The sequence below is a fragment of the Octopus bimaculoides genome, chromosome 2 (genome assembly GCF_001194135.2).
Source record: "Octopus bimaculoides isolate UCB-OBI-ISO-001 chromosome 2, ASM119413v2, whole genome shotgun sequence".
NCBI lineage: Eukaryota > Metazoa > Mollusca > Cephalopoda > Octopoda > Octopodidae > Octopus > Octopus bimaculoides.
Window position 1 is genome coordinate 122,368,128 of NC_068982.1, and position 18,013 is coordinate 122,386,140.

At 34.7% G+C, this 18,013-nt stretch overlaps 1 protein-coding gene across 1 annotated transcript in view; it reads right to left on the reverse strand.

Annotated features, from left to right (window-relative positions):
• The window catches only part of LOC106877909 (chloride intracellular channel exc-4), a 73,591-nt gene that overhangs the window by 2,389 nt on the left and 53,189 nt on the right, over nt 1–18,013 (reverse strand). Inside the window, exons 2-3 of the mRNA XM_014926960.1 lie at nt 12,388–12,729; nt 5,234–5,404 (exon numbers count right to left, since the gene is read on the reverse strand). Of these exons, the coding sequence (XP_014782446.1) occupies nt 5,234–5,404; nt 12,388–12,729 (513 nt within the window). The remainder of the gene's footprint in view (nt 1–5,233; nt 5,405–12,387; nt 12,730–18,013) is intronic.

Below are 18,013 nucleotides of genomic sequence, written 5' to 3' on the forward strand. Positions count from 1 at the left end.
TCAAAAAAAAAAAAACACTTCAGCTCATGTAGTTCTGGATATAAAGAAAGATGGGATGGTATTGGGTGGACCACATTTGATCACACGCCTACTTCATCAGGGCTGACCACACAACAATATCTCTCTAGATTGCCTTCCCTTATATACTTTTCCCCATGCAATTAGTATCCTGCAACAGCTTAAAAATAAGTTTTATTTATGCTGTAATCCTTAATTCCCAAGTTGGAAGAACCTCAACATATTAAGGACTCTGTAACTACCCCTTCCAAGATTAAATAATACTCTATGAAACCAGGAAAATTCTTTGTAAGCCAACTAAAACTAAAGACTTCTATGGCAGAAGGCTACAAATTTCTAGAAGAGAGAGATGGGACTGTGTTAAGTTCATGTTGGACATGGCTGTGTTAGGGACTTCTCAACCACGAGATTCTGGACTCAATCCCAGTGTAGCAGCACATTCATCATCATCATCACTTAATGTCTGCTATCCTTGCTGACATAGATTAAACAGTTTGACTGGAACTGGTAAGCCAGAGGGCTGCACCAGGTTTCAGTCTGATTTGGTATGATTTCTATGGCTGGATACCCTTCCTTACACTAACCACTTTGAGAATGTAATGGGTGCTTTTTAACTTGCCACTAGTATAGATGTCAGTAATGGCCACGATTATGATTTCACAGGTGCCATTTACATGACACTGGCAACAGCTACAACTATGATTTTACTTCACATGACAAGTGTTCTCAAGCACAGTATATTGACTGTTTTCTTCTGCAACCTTAAGTCGACCAATACTTTATAAGTAGAAGTTGGTAGATGGAGATTATGCGAATGATATGTGCGTGAACATGCATGTATCTTTCATCAATGTATATTATTAGAGTAAGATATAAAGATCAGTGAGTAAAACTGAAAAAATAATCTGTGATTTCCGAACAAAGTTTTTTGCATTAAGTTGGACACACCCTTGTCACTCACACTATCAGAAACACAATGAACCAGTGATTGGCCTGTTGAAAACTAGTAACCAATGATACTATTGTTAACAAAATGGGATATAAAATAAATAATAGATGTCCTCAAGAGTATCAACAACAAATGAACTCAACTGACTTTGAAAAAGAAAACCAGTTCAGTAGTTCTAACTGACAAAACCACTCTCTCTCCATTCATATGCAATATCTTTCATAAGTAGTTAGTAAAGCAATATTTGTTTTCAGCTTTAGTTTATGAATGTAAGTTTCTAATTTTTCAATGAAGTCATGGAATCAAGTATGCTTTTCTTATTTTTTGTTTCTGACAAACTTAGTTTATTTCAATGAAACCTTGATTAATTGGTTCTAATCTTTCTGACTATATTTTGATTAATAATTCTTCTCTTCATGACAGCTCTATAAATGTAGTTCTAAAGAGAAAGGATATGGCATAACATCAAGTGAGAAATCTAGGGAAGTTTGCCTCTTACAACCCCCACCCTCACTAAGTCTTTGGATATTTAAGAGTCTGTAAAAAATAACTGAATCTCGATATACAACAAAAAGTACGAATATTCTAGTAAAAATGAGTCTTGTTTTTCTCCAATACAAAACTGGCAGGCTAATAGCTAAGTGAAAGTAATTTAAACTTACAGCAGCTCTATGTTAAATTTTGTGAAAAAACATAGATAGAAGAAAAGTGGTTTTTAGCTGCTAATTTTATTGAAAAAAATGTTTACAAAACAAAATAGTAGAAACCTTTGAATAGGAAATCATCAATATATGACTTCTATAGAATTCTCCAATTTGGTTTTGATTTCAGTCAAAGCTATTTTAATTTACTATGGAAAATGTCTTTTGTACAGGCAATGTCAGGAGAGGATATATCTTGCCAGTAACAATTATCAGGCTTAGATATAGATCTTAATGGTTAAACTTTGAAGGAACCTGAAAGACAGGAATAATATATCTACAGGCTTAAGCTGTTGTAACAAGCCCGGCAGATAAACCTACATGAAGTTATGTTACATTTAGAACAACATTCTAGCAGGGCACACAAGTTAAAGCATGGTGTACTTAATATGAAATGCAGACAAATTAATATTTCCCTTAGAGTTGGATAAAGAAAACAAAAACCTAGAGGTAGTTGTTGATAACTATCAAAGAAAAAAAGGAAATGATTTTTTAAAAATGATCTCAAAGGTAATTTAGATGTTTAGGGGAATGAAAGTCTGATCTTAATTTGTAGGTAGGGATAAGTATAAACATGTAGTAGGCTGCAGCAGCAAAATCCTATAGTCATCACTTGCAAGTAAGTATGACTTGGTAGCATGTACCATAGTTTGGCTAATTGTTTTAAATGCTTATTTAGTCATAAATAAGACATACACTCTCTTGATCCTCTTGTTTTTGACAAAGCAGAAGATCCAAGAAAGGGCTGCACTAGCACTACACAGGTATTTATTTCCAGCTGAGTAGACTGGAGCACTGTGAAATGAAGTACCCTGTTCAAAGGGACAACACATTGTCTGATCCCGGAATTGAACTCATGACCTTATAATTGTGAGCAGTTGCTCTAATATAGTTTATAAAAGCTGATTAGTTGTTATGTGTGAAGTCTAAAATTGTAGATATTTTTCCTCTTTGGTTCCACCAAGTATTTTTCAGGGAAGATGGGACCACAAATTAAATGAAGTGTAGCAAAAAGGTAAGAGAAGTTAAAAAGAGATATTTCTCACAGAAGATATTTTAATGAAATTGCAAAATTGTATCTATTTCAAATATCATTCGAAACAGTAAAAGATCTTTAAATTTTAAATAGATTCAGGTTTTAAGTATAAACAAAGGTAAAAACAAGACTGTCATATCCAGTAAAAGATTTCATTCTCATTCACTTAGTACCGTGTAATTAAAACTAAGTGATGGTTCTAATAAGATTTTGGGGTTTCAGAGATATTTTAAATTCTAAACATAGTTGAATCTTGAGTTTCTCATGTTGCTTTTATATCAAAGATCAGCTGGTGCAATTTGAATTGTCAAATTATGAGGAGAGATAAAAATATCTGGACTCTGCACAAACCACAACACAGGCAACTTGTCTAGAAGAGTGGTAATTCTTAATCAAAACTTATACAAAGTAAAGAAGACCTATTAGTCCTAATGTAGCCCTGTAGTATGATAGACACTGTAAGACCCACCTGTCCAATCAAAGTTAGCATGGAAAAGCAGATGTAAAAATGAAGATTAGGAGGTTTTTGAGACTTTACTGTATAGTTAAATATTTTATTGTTCAAATATCTAGTAACTAAGTAAAAAAAATTTTAATAGTAATTTAGTCTGGGAAGCAATGCTCACAGCCTTTCAACAACTATATAAAATTAATACTAGGTTTTGTTTCTGTTGAATTTTGTTATAAGAGAATGTGCAGGAGAGAGTGTGAGAGAGGAAGTAAGAGAGAGAGAGAGAGAGAGAGAGAGAGAGAGAGAGAGAGAGAGAGAGAGAGAGAGAGAGAGAGAGAGAGAGAGAGAGAGAGAGAGAGAGAGAGAGAGAGAGAGAAAGTAAGAAAGAGAAGCATGGTGCTTATAAAGGAAAAACAGAAAAGCAAAGAAAGCAACATGCAGAAAAAAAGATATTTGGACAATTACTCATGAATAAGTATACACTGCTGAAGAATTTTGGAACCAGTTTTGTTTGAAACTTAAAATATTTGCTTGTATCAAAGGTTATGTTGTTCAAAGTTTTCTGATGTCAGGCATCTTTTGCTATTGTAGACTAAAGAAATTTCAAATATTGAATGAAGAAATATGGTGTGAAGAGAAAAATATAAAACAAATATGGAAAAACAGAAAAAAAAACCAGTAAGAAAGGAGGTTCTGAAAAATGTATTAAATAAATATATCAATTTGTTCACAAACACAACCCCATAAATAGAATACTATACAATACATAGTTATCCTATGAAATCAATAATTCATAAAACCAGCTCACAAAAGTATAGAAAATTATGAAGAAACAACATGCATTTTGCTGGCTACATCAAACTTAGAAATATTTACATTCACTAGTATTCATCCAGAATGAGCTGAGCTGGCTCTAACAGGTGAATCCACATTGTCACAAATAGAACCCAACCATACCTGCAAATTACAGGAACTTGACATGAAGGTTATTAACTCGTAATACCAATGACATACAACATGCATACGAGGACCAGACATTGATACAAGAATTGATTTCACTGTACTAATTTATCTAAATTTTCAGCTGTCTATTTTACCTTTGATGACATCCAGAAAGGATCTCTAGCATAACTGCAGGACTGAACCAACAGAACCACCTTTTGAGCAAAAAAATGTTTTGAAATGAATTGGTCCAACAATGACAATAGACTTCAGAGTTTGACAAGATTCAAAGCATGAACACAAAGGATTTGGCAAAGGCAAAATTATTAACACAATTTCATTTCCAAGTGGTATAAATGATCCAGATGTTATCACTTTTGCAACAGAAAGCTTGGTAAACATAATCCATCATCTGGTTTGCAAAGTCCAGTCCTTGTTGCAGTGTAGTAGGTTGTGTGTCTTGATCACCCTGAGAGCTATGCCAGCAGAGTACAAGTTCTCCCTTGTTGAACAAGTCAAAAAATAGAGGCCAGACTAATATGGACCACAAACATGTTTCTGCCTCCCTGTCACACTCTAATCCTTCATCATCTGACACAAAAATGCTCCTAGAGGTAAAAATGGGTTTGTGTAGGGCCAATAGCTCTACCTAGGAAAAGTGAAGTTATGGAAGCATAAATGACAAAAAACAACAAGATCTGGGAAGGGAAGACAGTGCAGCATAATCTAAAATGAAGCTACAAGGGGGAAGGGAACCAAAAGAGATGAGCAGAGGAGACAACCTAAGAGTTGGGATTAGTGGAGAAAAGTTGTTGATGACTGATGCTCGATAGGAAGGGAATGGTGTAAGTAATCCATCATCTAGTTTACCACAACAACAGGTCCATGAGTGCTTTTAGAGAAGTCTACTATGTCAAGCATTTGTATATAATTCCTGACCTGAGAAGAACTACAGAGCTTGAGGTATTACATCTTGCTACAGCAACCCATGAGTCTACTAATCCTCCCCTCCCACCACCATCCCCAGCAGTCTTGGTATTCCTACAAATGCCTATGATACTGTGCCTTTCTCTGATTAAGCTATTTAAAATGTATGAAACAACATTTTTAAAGAAAATTGTAAAAAAAAATCTCACACTGCCAGCCACTCTGACATGTTGTAAACGTGGCAACAAAACACAATCCACATATGTCAATTCATCGCCAATCATAAACTTGGTTTCGTTCTCTTTCAGATGGTTATTTAAGTTACTCATTATCTCATTCAGTCTTCTATCTGAACCAGTTGATAGGAATCTGTTGAAGGTCTAGAAGTTAAAAAGAAAAAAAAAAAGAAAAACATTAGTCAGAGGCAACAATTTTTATTACAAAATTAATATTCAAAACTATTAACATAATTTCATTGATGCAAGGATAATTATAGGCAGAAACATAATATATATTTATAGTTGCTTTGTAACACTACAGTTTCGAGTTTTATCTTGCTACATTGGGCCAATGCATTGTGAGAGGAATTTATGTGTATGTGTGTAAAGGTGCATATAGAGTGTGTATATATGTAAATGTAGATATTCTGCACTTTATCATAACCAAAGAGAAACAATGATATGATGCTTACATTCCCTGCTGACACTATGACTGCTCATTCTGCACTGTCAAAAACCAGTGGAATAAAATGTCTCTTACTTAAAAAACAGTTAACATTTGGTAAACAGGCAAGGAATCTGGCTGTAAAATGTTGCCTCAAGTAAGCCCCTGTCCAATTCATGCAAGCATGGAAAAAAAAACAACTTTAAATGAACCAAGTTCACAAAGCAATACAAAATAATTTCAGCTCTTCATAAAAAAAAGAAACAAAATTGTTAAGACTTTGATTGAGAAGAGCTTATGAGTCATGAGCAGTTCATTTATTTTTCAGATAGTGCCCTTATGTTTTTAAGAGACAAAGTATAATTTTCAGGGAGAGCTGATTGCTATTTTTAGCTGGTTGAGTAACCATGTAAAAGTTCTTTTGCTAGGGGTGGAGTTGAGTAGGTATGAGTGGTTATCATATTGGCAAAATAAAATTAAAAAAAAAAATATCAGGAATCATAAGTGCCTACAGAGTCAGTTCTTAACTATGATGTGTTGATTAGAATGAGTGAGACAAATATTTCCTTACTGAACAGAGTACAAGCCTGTAGCAAAAAAGAGCTATACCAACCAAAACAATGTAACAAAATTAAGAACCTTACACCTACATTAGATATGAACCATGACTCATCAATTACCACCCAGGTTCCTTCATTATTTATTTGGTTAGTTCATCTCCTAAAGGTTAGTTGGTTTTAAGGAAAACTATTGCAAGGGAAAGTTGATTATGGTTGAGAAGTTTGGACATGCAGCACTTTGAGCAAATGTTTTCTTCCATAACCTTGAGTTGACCCATGGCATGCTAGTGAAATTTAGTAGAGATGAAACTGTAGAAACCTATTATGTATATGTGTTAACATTGGGTTGTAAAACTCTACATTAAGCAAAATATATGTCATGGTATTAAGTTCACCAAATATTTCTTCATTATTCCTAGTTACATTCACCTCTAGTTCTGCTTTGAACTTGATAAATTAAGCACTTAAGTATTAGGTCAATATAATGTATTAAAACCTTAAATGTGGTGATCCAGCATGGCCATTGTCCATTGATTGACATGAGTACAAGATTATATGTGAACGCTTTACAAATTTCTGTTCTAAATTATGAATCACAAAAGTCTAGGCAGAGAATGAGAAGGCTCTTGATTCTTTTTTTTTTTTTTTTTTTTTTTGGCCAGTTTTCATGTCTTCTCTGCTGTTAGTCAATATTGACAAGTCACCCAATCTTTAATCAAATGGGGAAATGATTAACTCTGAGATGAGAACACTGATTTGAAAGTAAATAATATTAGATAGTTAGTCCAACACAATTATGTCTGTTGATTTACTATCTTTACACAGAAACACACACACACACAAAACAGATTCAAAATGAAAAATATTTATGAACTAAACAACAGCATGTCTGTGGCAGATAACTGCAGGCTACTGCCTGTAGCCTTGGCAACAGACAGAATGCATGTTACATCTTGATTCAAGTAGTTTCTTTTTTCTGTCTTTTAGCCATATCTTTAGATTAAAAGCACACTGGGTGTTGTTACTAATGATTATAAAATTTCACTTTGCAGTTCTCATAATCATCACCGTCGCTGTTTAACATCCACGTTCCATTGCTGGCATGGGTTGGACAGTTTGACTGAAGACTGGCAAGCTGGGGGGATGCACCAGACTCCAATCTGTCTTCTCTAAACAATAACTTTTGTTCAGAGTTCAACTTTATCTTTCTCATTCTCAAACACATAAGAAATTCTTACATATGACATCAAGCTTAAATCATTAAGAAACTAGGAGCATATCAATAGGAATGGTGGTGGGATAAGTAGATGAAAGATTGTGTCAATCAGATCAGCTACTTTAAAATGTAATGAATGCCTTCTAATTTCCAAGAGCCTTTTAAGGATTAATGCTTCAATCTTGCTTCATGATGTTAAAGGGATAAAAAAACAAGTCTTCCTATGAATAGGAAATATATAAATAAACAATTTTCCTAAATTATCTGGTAATTATTACTGACAGCAAAGTGAACCGAGGCAATGTAGAACAAACTATTTTGCCCAGTAATGCAAGGGAGTCTCTACGTGACCACTCAACCTGTGACAAATAAATGTAAAACCATTCTCAAATTACACTCATCTTTAAAGTATACCTAATGGACAGTATCACCTGATAACCAACATGCATAGAAAACAAATAAAAAATACAAAGAGACAAAACGGTTATAGCTGGAATGCTTTTCAAAGGATCTGCTTGTTTAAGGACTGACTTGAAGCTAAGCAACAATGAAATGTTTGTAGTAGGTTTGAACTCACAACTTATCAGCAGATATGCTAGTAATTTAACTACTTCAACTAATTGTAAATGAGGTGGTATTAAAAAGTTCCTGGACTAGTTTTGTAATATGCCAATAGACGGCAGCACACATTTGTATGCACTAGCAGTGAAATTTGTGTTTTTGTGATCACATGTATGCTATTGTCTGTGATTTTGTCATCGACAGGAACAAAGAGCCAACATGAAACTTTGTGTTAAACTTGGGAAGTCTGTTACAGAGACATTGAGCATGCTTTGGCAAACTTATAGCAATGAGGCAATTGGTCATACGCAATGTTTTGAGTGACATGGGAACTTCAAAAGTGGAAGAACATTCCCGGAAGACAATGAGCAATCTGGAAGATCCGTCATGAGCATCACCCCTGGAAATGTGGTATTGTGCATCAAGAATTTGTCCCCCAAGGTCAGACCATAAATCGAGACTTCTACTGTGACATTTTGAAGCATTTGAGAATGGAAATTTGACGAAAGCGACCGGATCTGTGAAGCACAAAGAATTGGATTTTTATGATGACAATGCACCTTGTCACCAAGCTCTCCTCACTTGCAAGTTTCTTGTCTAAAACAACATAGAATTGCTTCCACACCTACCCTATTCACCAGATTCAGCACCTGCAAACTTCCCTAAGATGAAAATGCAGCTCAAAGGTCACTTTTTAACACTGCTGTTGAGATCCAGAGTGAATCACAGAAGGTCCCCAACTTACTTATGGAAAATGACTTCCAGGCCAGATTCCAAAAGTGGCAAGAATGCTGGGACCAGTGTATTGCTGTGCAAGGTGACTGTTACAAAGGAGATGAAGTTAAAACTTAGGTAAATAAGTTATTTTTTATTAAACTGGTCCTGAAATATTTTGACATCACCTCGTATATAAGAACAATCCAGTTGCTATTGGTTTTCTGTTGATATTAAGATCGATTAAGTTCTTTATCCAAACATAGATGCAGGCATGGTTGTGTGGTAAGAAATTTGCTTTCCAGCAATATGGTTCCATGGTTCTAGATTCAGTCGCATGACATGATACCTTGGGTAAATCTCTTCTACCTTGGGCAAACCAAAACCTCATGAGTGGATCTGGTAGATGGAAACTGAGAGAAGCCCACTGTATATTATATGTGTATGTGAGGTGTTTGTCTCCCACTATCACTTGACAACCAGTGTTGGTCTCTCATTTACAAACCTGTAACTTAGAAGTTCAGCAAAATGAGATTGATAGAATAAATACTAGACAGTAAAAAACAAAAAGGTACTGGGGTTGATTTGTTTGACTAAATGCTTCAAGGCCACAGCATGGCTATAGTCCACTGACTGAAACAAGTAAAAGGATAAAAAGATATAAAAACATGAAAGAAAAAGTTTGAATGCTGTGATAGGTGGATGGGTGGGGGGATTCTAACCTTTTAGGCAGGGACCTTCTTTGAAGAAATCTGAGGTGTGTTGAAAGGCTATAATAGTTTTACACGTAGCTCAAGAACCCTTGTATAAAACAACAACTAAAATTGGTTTTCTTTAAATTTGAAATCTAATATATATATCTTACAACACTCAGCACTCCTGTCTCTCTCACCAACTCTTTGCTTAAAATTTAATACTAAGATTAACACCATAAACAGTCAAGTATGAAGATAAGAGACATTACAGACAATAGCTGTCAGAAACAGATTATCCTATAGTGGGTCATTACACGACAACACAATCCTTAAGACTAAAACCACTCTAACAAAGCTAAAAACATTTGCAGTATTTAAGGTGCAGCTTGAACTTAAAGTAAATAAAGAAAGGTGGTAGATGTGAGAAAGAGAGGAGAGATAGCTTAATAAAATATATTTCATTTTGAATAAAACAACAGCCCACACATGAATATATTTAATAGTTTTGTTAAAGCATTGTTTAAGCTATTCATCTCTCTCCTCAATATGGATATAGTTTTGGTAATTAAATTAACCTTGCTTGCCACATTTAAGTATGTTAGCACTTATTTCACTAATTAGACTATATTAATTTAATACATATCATTAGTTATACCATAATTACAGTTGTGACAGTGGTGCATCAATACAATTTTTCCTGTTGACACTAAATGGAAGTAAGGCAAAGAAAATAAATGATAAATAGTAGAATGATTATCTTAAATTAATTATTGTTTTTATCATTGAATTTCTTTCTTAGTTTCTTATAATACAATATTAGTAGCTGTCAATATATTATAGTGTTCTGCTTATTAAATCTGTAGAATTATTCTAAAACGAAAATATTTCATATAATGTTTCTATTGTAACCTTGGTATAACATGAAACCTCCTCTTGAAGATATGTTCCTCTACAGAAGGCATCCTGGGGAAATTGTGCTGTTTAAAAATTTTGCCTAACCTGTGAATATTTTACATTGAACATGTTTAGTCTGTCAGTCACCTAATATCTGGTAAGTATGGATTAGATAATGCTTCATTGAGAAGGTCTAATTAGACTGAAATACATCCAAAATTGTCATGCTACTTGACAAAGATCACTCTCCACAATACATACCCACCATCTAATTACTGAAATTGGACTTCAGACTTGTCTCCTTTACCCTCTTGACATTAATTATAAAACCTAATTCTCTCGACAATGATCAGATTAGAGCCTGATGCAGCCTTCTGGCTTGCCAGACTGTCAAACCGTCCAACCCATGCCAGCATGGAAGGCAGACGTTAAATGATGATGATGAATGGGAGTAATTTTAATTTTTTTTGCTCACTACGTTATGTATGTTAGCCTCCTCTCAATTTAACTAAATGTTGAACAATGTTTCTTCTTTTCTAAATAGTTAAAAACAAAATTGAATATACTTTATGGACTTCTCAAAACAAACTTTGTACTCAGAGTTGTAGAACATTGTTGTAAACATTGAAATCTTTGTTACATCAACTACTTCCATTACATAGCATAATGATATTTAATATATAAAGTAAAGTTGTGGCTATTTCATTTATTTAATGAGTGTGTATTTATGTGCATGCATGCTCTATAATAAGTATACTTGTTGACACTGTTAGATTGCATGTCACTGCCATAGTGATATCCATTTAGCAGCTGATGGAAATATGTTTGATGTTTGATATGCTTGTTGACTGTGAATCTTCTATATCTTCTGGCCTTATCATTCTGAGCTGTCCTTCATTTTTCTAAGGTTACACTTGTTAAAAAGTTCATGGTGGTTTTGTTGTTAGCATTATTAAAAAAATAGACATTGTACAATTGTCTTCATTGGCAGTCTTATTGTTCAAAGATTTTCTAGTTTTGGAGAGGTTTTGTGGCATATATCATCTGACAATTTGAAAGCTGTACCATTTTAATATATTTCATCTTTCTGAACTTCTTTTGATTTTAGATATACATTGTAAACTGATTATTTCAACACAAGTTTATAACTGATATTTAACAGGACCAGCATATACACAGTAAATATTCTTTTCATCTTTCATAAGTATGAAAGACAAATTGTAGTACAGTATCCATTCTTTCTCAATAGTTCAGAGTTTATGTTCAGTAACATTGTGGTAGAACAGGGGTCCAAAACACCACTGTCTCACAGTGTACTACAGAAGACATGTCCTGTATATAGAGAGGGGTGATCAATCTAACAGAGAAATTTCTTCAGTTATACACAGGTAGGATCTTAACTTAATACTGCAAACTTAGGAAATACCCAACTATATTATTCCTATGGTTTACAGTGGCTATTTCTTATTTTCTCAACATATTTGTTTATAGTAAGAGCAACAAAGCTATTGACTAACTATGATTCTTGACTAAGCTGGAATAGATTTAATGATATAGGCTCAGTTTTAGGGGCCGAGCCCACATCATTGAATTCCAGCTCTTTAAATCTTGACAAATACAGAAAAGATAAATTGGCTAAAACAGAATTTAAACTCAGTCTTGTAAATAATGAACAATTTGTCAACTGGAAAGATTAGTAATGCTTATTATATCACATAACTATTCACATTTAATATCATTACCAACACAGCCAAGATTGTATCATAGAAGTTAGGTTTCTTTGTTGGAACCAGAAAATGGACTTCACCTCTAAATGTCTGCTATGCAAAAGTATACTTGTTGTAGTACACAATAGAAGTTCAATGTTCCAATTCAATTTGAAGTGGCAGGATTATTTGCAGTTATAGATATTTGGGGATACACTTTTAAATATATCCCCAAATATCTATAACTGCAAATTATTAGAATTATGTGAGGCAACAAAGTGTGAAAGGAATTGTTTCAAAGCTCTAGGCAACAAATATATATGAAAAAGCAGAAAACAAGATTTGCAAACTTACTGTATTGAGGTCGAGAAATATGTTTAGAGCAACAATCTGCTCAGAGGAATCCATCTTCAGTAATGGGCACTTGAACATCTGGAAGAACTGTTCAAGTTCACAACTTTCGTCAGCAACCAATCCCTCTACAGAGGCACCATCCAGTGTTTCACCAGTGACACCAATCACAACTGGAAAAAGGCCACTAGAACTTTTTTCTCGAAGAATTCTAGGGGGATTACTGTCAGGTACTGTGATGACTTTGAAACTGGCAAGTTTGTTTTCTGCCAGAATATATGCAACCATATACCATTGTTGACATAAAGGACAGGCTCCTTTGCTAACCTTGTCAAGTACAGAGGCCTAGAAAAGACAAAATGAAAACAAGTAACATTAAAATAATCCTAATTTATTATAGATTAATCACCTGCAAAAATTATATAACAACATAAAAACAAAGCATTTTACTAAACTGCATTTTTGAATATACCCATTTGATGTTAGTTAACATGTATGCACAAACATTTTTGTGGCTGACATACTGCTTCCAAATTCATTCATTCCACAATAAGTCATTATTCTAGATCTTAAATGTTTTCTGTCAACAAAGATTTCTATCTAATCCTGAATTTATATATATATATATATATATATATATATATACACACACATACACATACATACCAATGTATGTGTGTGTTTAAAGATAATTCTGCCAGCAGTGCTCCAGTATGGCCACAGCTTTAGAGCTGAAACATGTAAAAGAATAAATGCAACTAATGAGTAATTTTTGAGGGATCATTAGAGATGTTTTTAAGCCATTTAGTTTAATACTCTGATAGAACATAAAATAACAATTTTATATATTAATGTGTAAGCATAAAAACAGTTATCTACACCAAAATGCACAAGCCTAGCAAAGTGTTTTTTCTTTCTTTTTGTGTGGGAGGCAGGCAGTTGTCTGTGTATGCAAGTATTTCCTGAACATTGTCCAAGCAAAAAGTCAACACTTTAGGGTTGATATAGCTTGGCACAAGTGTTGTTAAAACATGAAAGACTGGAACAGCCACTGCAAAGTGTTTCATTTGATGCATTAACAATTTTTCAAACCCACTGCTCTGAATTGGTACTCATTTTATCAATCTTGAAAGGATGAAAGGCAAAGGTGATCTCAGCAGAATTTGAACAAAGATCACAGAGTCAATGTTCTAAAGGCTGATAATTCACCACCTTGTGTATGTTTGCATTTATACATGCATATACACATACAAAGGCTATGTTTAGGCATATAAACAAACACATTGATATACACTATAACATATTTAGACCAATTTTTATTTTTGTATGGTTCTACAGAAATAATCTGTATCTAAATAGTGAGAAAATAGGCTGGGTGACAATTCCAACAACTATCATCAAGGAACTTCTACATAGTAACTTGGCCTCTGTGCCAGTAGAACATAAAAAGGCACCAATTGAGCATTGGCCCTCATGGAGGCAATGTGGCTGATGCTGGTGTCATGGAACAGGTACTTGTGCCAGCAGTATGTAAAAAGCACCATTTGAGCGCTGGGCCTCAAGAAGGCAATGTGACTGATGCCGGTGTCACATAACTGACACCTGTGCCAGTGGCACATAAAAATACCCATTATGCTCTTGGAATGGTTGGCGTTAGGAAGAGCATCCAGCCATAGAAACCATGCCAAATCAGACTGGAGTCTGGCACAGCCCCACAGCTTACCAACCCTGGTCAAATTGTTCAACTCACACCAGCATGGACAACAGATGTTAAATGACGATGATCTTTAAATCACATCCTAATGTCTTAAAGGTTATATTGGATAATGTAGCCTCTGAATTATAAAATGATGGTATGGTCATGACTGAAACACCTTATATTTTAAGTTTGCTTGGTCAGGAATGACTTGGGGCTAAACAACAACTTGAACTTTGAAGGAATTCAAAAAATTTGCATGTTCAACATATTGAATTCAGAACAGCTCATGAATGAAATAAAAATAACTACAACACAATTGAATTTCCCAATCCTTACTGTCACAATGACTGAGCTATATATGAAGGTTTATTAATCAATAATTCTCTTGATTTTGTTTTGTTTTTATTTATCAATGAGAAAGAACATAGTTGACTGTCAATGCAGGAATCCCTGCCTGTAGAAGAAGATTACTTGAATATTTAGTTTGAATTATAGTAGAATAGATAATATCTGTATGGATATGGGTGAGGAAAAAATCTATTACAATTGCATTCACATCTAAGTTGCTTTTATAGAAATATTAAATTGACTCCAGTACTTGACTAGTTCTTTATTGATTTTAATAAAATGAAAGACAAAGTTGCCCTCGGAAGGATATGAACTAGGAATGTAATCAGTATCAGAGATAAAGAACTTGAGTTCATAGTCACTATCTAGCAGAGTTAGATAGTTAGTTACTGTAAACATGGAGAAGAAAAGTCAGTGTAAAATTGCATTAAGAAAGTTTTTATAGGAAGCGAATGGGTTTTTTTGAATGATATTTGATATGTTAATGAATAAAATATGGTTACGAGGAGGTTAGAATTAAAAAATACAAATACTGCATGCTATGGCAAAGTATATCTGAACCTTGTAAAGAAATAAATAGTTGCAGAAGGATATGTGTATATATGAATCAAAACAGTTTGATTCAGATTCTGTGCTACCTAAAGTTTCAAAGGTTGTGGAACTTATTGTTGAGCAGAGGAAATTTGTAATATATAAACTTTTGGGATTGAAAAGACAACTGTTCTTCTCAGCACAAGATTTACTAATTGGAGACATGGTGCCTTACACATGCAGCATCAAAGGACAATGATACAAATGATATTAAGAATTAATGAGTTGAGAGATATTTTATGACAACTGTTGACACATTACTTCTGCCAAGACTTCTCAGGGTTAAGGACCGCAGTTATAAAACAAACATTGGACCAACATAGCTAGCTTCTGATGTATCAGTTTCATAACTTACGATAGATCATTGCCTACAAAGACTACCTCATTCCATTGAACCTTTCTCAATTTGAGGTCAGCAAAAAATCACAGAGAAAATATAGCTTGAAAGGGTAATTTTATCATTCAGAAAGTAGCAATAATCAAAGCTTTTAGATATACAAATTGAGTTCATATATATTAGCAGAGACAGGATTTCTATTTCTTTCACAGTCTAATTAACACTATTTTTATTCCAACAGTTATTACTCTACTAGTTACACACAAAATGTTAAGTATCTGTACGTTGTTTTTACATAGATACGCAGTTATTGTAGGCTCCAGGCATTAGGCCCTATACTATTTATTGACAATAAGCCACAGCATATACATAGATTAAAATTGGGCCCTGAAAAACTACCTAGTGTACCCATGCCTAAAATTCTTAAGATCACTGTCCAAGTATCATGACACCAGCATGAAAACATGTTATGGGTTTAACAACAGGTACTAAAAATAAGTTCAATGAAAGACATATCCTCCGGATAGGCAAAATAGGGTCTCCTTACATAGATTAAAACTATAAATATCAATTATTATATATAAAAACTAAATGATTTTGAAATAATTATAAAAAATAGTAATTTAATACATAAAATTCATGTTTGCTTCTGGTATTTGAACTATTTTCTAGAGGCAGTATATTTCATGTAAGTAATTAAAAGATTAATAGTCTTAGTAGAGAGGTGACTAAAAGTGTTTTTAAGAAAAGCATTCAATCGCAAAACATTACATCAAGAAGTTTGTCTAACCCACTCCAGCATGGATGAGTGAATGTAAACATGATGATGGTGATGCATCTTTCTCTCCATATATATATCATCATCATCATCATCATCGTTTAACGTCCGCTTTCCATGCTAGCATGGGGTGGACGATTTGACTGAGGACTGGTGAAACCAGATGGCAACACCAGGCTCCAATCTAATTTGGCAGAGTTTCTACAGCTGGATACCCTTCCTAACGCCAACCACTCAGAGAGTGTAGTGGGTGCTTTTACGTGTCACCCGCACGAGGGCCAGTCAGGTGGTACTGGCAACATACACATACACACACACACATACATCACCACTGGGTAGAAAATGAAACCAGTGCACTGATAAACGTTTGGTACACTCACCATAGCGATTGTGTGAAAGCTAATGTCTATGGTAAAATTGCTGAAGAATTAGCGTCACAATCCTTTTATAGATCTGTAAAACAGATCGAAAATAAAATTTAAAAAATCACAAGATCATTTCGTATTTTACAGATGCACATGGCAACACTAGAAGCCATACTAGTCAATGGACGTAGTGCACCAACTGACCCAACTCGGCCTATTACACCAACACAGATGAAGGGACACGTCCACAGAATGAGATAACACTAACACCGAGGATGCCAACACACCATCAGCAACAAAATCCCTAGTCACAGACTTGAGTGGGTCACTCTCCCATGAAGAACTAGAACTTCTCAGCCTGGGCCCTAAATTTATCTTGAGCCAACAGCCGAATGAAAAAATCTTATTCAACCTGGAAGCCAACTTTTGTCGAACAGCATACCAGCTCAGATGGCTGTCAGTAATAAAGAAGAACAACAACACACCTGGCAAATTTCCTACGTACCAATTAGACAACCCACTCCACCCACACTCAAACACAAACTATCCAGATTGAAACAGTCTATTTCCAAAATCTTGAGGAAGGAATCGAAAATAACCCCAAACTTAACCAAGGTGCAACATAAAACACTGACTAAACTAAAAAACAAAAAACCTTGTATACTTACCATCAGATAAAGGAAAAGAAATCTGCGTGATTTCTCGTGGAATATATGATAGACTGGCTCAAGAACATTTAAGTAATGACAGACTATATTCTGAAGTGACAGATATAACTGCAACCAGGATTGAGGACCGAATTAATACCGCATGGATGGACATCCATACATACGGAGACAAATACATAATAAATTCAAGAACAACTTCATCACAAAGAACAGTAGATTACCCAGATTTTATGACCTCATTAAAACACACAAGAATAGCAACACGATCCAGATTAGACCCATCGTCTCCAGTGTGGAAGGACCTCTATATAAAATATCCCGATTACTTTCTCATGTCCCGAAACCCATACCATCCACCTTTCCGGGACACATCAAGAACTCCGACGAAGTCATCAAAAGACAGCACCAATTACCCCTAGACAAACTCAGGCAAAACAGATACGCCTTTAGTCTTGATGTTGTCTCAATGTACACAATGATGCCAGCACACTCAGTGGTCAACCTATTGACTGACTGCATAATAGCGTCCAACATCCAATGCTTCGAACAATAACAAAAAGACAACAAAGTGAGGACGTGATACGGATAGTGTTATATATATATATATATATACCTTTATTGCCCACAGGGGGCTAAACATAGAGAGGACAAACAAGGACAAAGGGATTAAGTCGATCACATCGACTCCAGTACGTAACTGGTACTTATTTAATCGACCCCAAAAGGATGAAAGGGAAAGTCGACCTTGGCAGAATTCGAACTCATAACGCAACGGCAGACAAAATACTGCTAAGCATTTCGCCCGGTGTGCTAACACTTCTGCCAGCTCGCCACCTTCATATA